Genomic DNA, 3,099 nt, shown 5'->3' on the forward strand with positions numbered 1-3,099 from the left:
AATTTTGGAAACCTTTGATACTTTGACTTGATTCAAAGTGGCAATGCAATGGTGCTCAACATATAACATATATTTACGATCTTTTATGATACTAAATTAAATCCTTTGTCAAACAGAGGAGTTAGGGAGATGTGTTTTGTTAGAAATTAATCTGCACTAAGTTTGGTTTACAGTCTGATAACAGACTTTTACAACAACTAGCTTCTTTTGAAAAGACAAAGACGACACAAGCTTGAATAAATGTTCAAGCACTTGCACGTTTGGGCTCTAAGAGCAGACTTGTTCTGATAAGTTTCCTTCACCAGAAGGTGCGCACACAGAACTTTCCTACAAACCACTGTAATAGTTTTAACAGTGTAATTTCAGGACCAGCAAAGGCCAAAAGTTGTATCACCAGGGCTTGAGGAAAAAAAAAAAAAAAAACACATAATTTTTAAAAGCAGCTTTTTAAAACAACAGGTACGTAGGAGACTGTAAAAAGCTGGCAACAACAGAGTTAAAGTGATTTAATGCTTTCAACACTGTATATTCTCAGCTAAGCAACTTAGCTTGTGGCTATAGTACAAATAGTTACAGTATGTTGCACCTTCTGAGAATCTCTCTAAGCCCCTAGATAAAGCAGCATAAATAATGGGACTGAGTTCTCTGGAAAAAAAAAAAAAAAAAGACTTTTCCTCACTGTGAAATCCTGGTTCATTGCTTACTCATCTGGAAGAAATGTAGCACTAGAAATTTACGTTAAGAACAAAGGAAACATATGAAAGACCTTGCTCAATGAAACTGCAAGGGGAAAAAAACCCTCATTTTGTTCTCATGGAAATAGATTTTCCTTCATCAACACCACACTCTGTCTTCAGGAAGAAATCAGACAGCTTAAAGAGGGCATAGGGCAACTGAGGAGAAGCTATTCCTCCAGCCTGGACTTCTCTGTTGTTTTTTGTAAGTCTACTTTCTTCCTTGTGCAGAAAGCCAACTCCCTCAGCCCTCGATACACATTCTTACTGGCTGATGGAGAAGTCAGTCCCCAGACAGCTTAGCTGGATAGCAGAGCTACACTACGCACTTCTCTCAAGTCCTCTTTTAATAAATGGAGGTCATGTTTTTGAAATGGGAAATAAAGAGTCTTTCAAGATGAAGTCACATCTACATTGCTTGTCTTTCCAAACTGTAATAGAATAAAACCAAAGCTCCTCTCTGAACATCTAAATGAGCTTGTTTGGATCAGCTTCTCCTCCACCAAGGAAATTAATTAATAGCTGACATGAAAACACTCAAGTCCACTGATTTGAGTAGAAGTTAAAGAATCAACAAAAAGGTAAATAAAACTTGACTATAAAATTCAGATACTTTTATTCTACCTCTGTCACAGAATGGTGAAAGTTTAACTCTGCAGGTGGAGATCTGAAGTGACAAATCCTCAGAGAGATGATTCAAAAGATGCCTTCAACACCTGTAGAAAGGCTCCCCCTTAGTGAAAGAGCAGAGCTGCCTGGCCAGATGTTAACTGGACCTCAGGCTTCTCCCTTTCCTTATGTCAGCTCTTGGCAAAATCAACACCTACACTCCAGTAAACCACCCATCATTCCACCAGAAGAACCTAAAGGGTTGTAAAAATATTAGGCAGCTGAAAACCCCCAACATACAGTTGAAGCAGAGAAATATTACCCTCATTAAGAGAGAAGGACTCTGGGAAATGGGTAACCTAAATCACTTAAAATAGCTGCATACAAGAAGCCTATGGCAAAAGCCCAGAAAATGCCCTTGCCTGAAGATTTTACTCCTAAACTCTTGTCACTAAACCAAATTAGGGTTGGAAGCACCACACATGGAACTTCCCTCATCACTGCAAAATCATTGAAAAAACACATACATCCCAATTCAAAATCTCAGCAGGTAAAACCTCTGTCACTTTATGTTTAAGATCACTAAACTTCTAATGCTGTGAGTCAGATTACACTCTCAGAGACATACAGCAGATCATCAGTCAACAGAAATCGCAAATGTACATCCTGGGGCACAATTTGTCCACAGGCTGCATTTTCTGTAATGAATATTTAGTAGGAACATGTCTCAAAGATTTAAAACAAAAACAAAAATCGCAAATGTACATCCTGGGGCACAATTTGTCCACAGGCTGCATTTTCTGTAATGAATATTTAGTAGGAACATGTCTCAAAGATTTAAAACAAAAACAAAAACAAAACCAAGCTAGTAAGAAAGCATTGGTACTTAAGTATCAAAAAAAACCAGGTTACCACATCCAATAGGAAACATAACACATTCCACTGTACATCTAAGCACAAGTCAGACAAGTGTGTCCTGCCTAGTGCCTAGTGTGTCCTCTCTTGCAAGCCACTAAAGGAATTTGCAGTACCTGGCTTGAAACATAAGGCCTGGGTATAAGAGAAGGCAGAGAGGCAGCTCGAGAAACACATTTACCAACTAATGTTTGACTGGCTGTTGCATTTGCTTTAAATATTTTGTAATAATATCTTGTGGGGTAGGGAGGGAACTGAGTAGGGGAAGGACTTAAAAAAAAAGAAAAAACAACACGCGCATTATTATTAGGCATGTGTTAATATATCAGGAGACATTATACAAGCCAGAGCTAGTGCTGAGGACTCAATTAATATCACTGCTGACTCCACTCACCTGTGAGCAGCCTGGGGCACTGCAGACAAAAGGCCTCTCCTGCTCCAAGTTCATCTTTGATTCCTCATAAATCTATGTGTTAAAAGGGGGAGGGGGAAAGAAAGGGAACCTATGAATATATATTCATTCTAAACTTCACACATACATGCAACATACAATCATCATGGTTTATGCTTTTATTTCAAACTCCCCAAACAAACCAGAACAGCGTTTTCATCCTCACAGTACTAAATTTGCTAATATTCAGCAGACTCTCCGCAATCTAAGTTCTTATTACTCCTTCCTGAGCACATATTTACTTTGAAGGAAGAAGAAAAAAAAACCCATTAAGCTTTCACAGCAGAAATCTGCCTTGGAAAAAAAGCATATGTGCAGTGTCGTTATTAGATAAGACCGTGTCTGCTGAGAAATATCTCAAATTAAGGGATTTTACCTTTTCTTCTTCAG

General features: G+C 38.4%; 1 protein-coding gene across 1 annotated transcript in view; it reads right to left on the reverse strand.

The window, feature by feature from the left end:
- LOC104501982 (cyclic AMP-responsive element-binding protein 5-like) overlaps positions 1-2,719 on the reverse strand; it is a gene marked incomplete at its 3' end in the record, with an annotated part of 13,067 nt that extends 10,348 nt beyond the window's left edge. The window contains exon 1 of the mRNA XM_010145882.1: positions 2,653-2,719. Within this exon, the coding sequence (XP_010144184.1) occupies positions 2,653-2,706 (54 nt within the window). The remainder of the gene's footprint in view (positions 1-2,652) is intronic.
- Positions 2,720-3,099: the final 380 nt, after the last annotated feature.

The sequence above is a fragment of the Buceros rhinoceros genome, unplaced genomic scaffold (assembly GCF_000710305.1).
Source record: "Buceros rhinoceros silvestris isolate BGI_N320 unplaced genomic scaffold, ASM71030v1 scaffold25561, whole genome shotgun sequence".
Taxonomy (NCBI): domain Eukaryota; kingdom Metazoa; phylum Chordata; class Aves; order Bucerotiformes; family Bucerotidae; genus Buceros; species Buceros rhinoceros.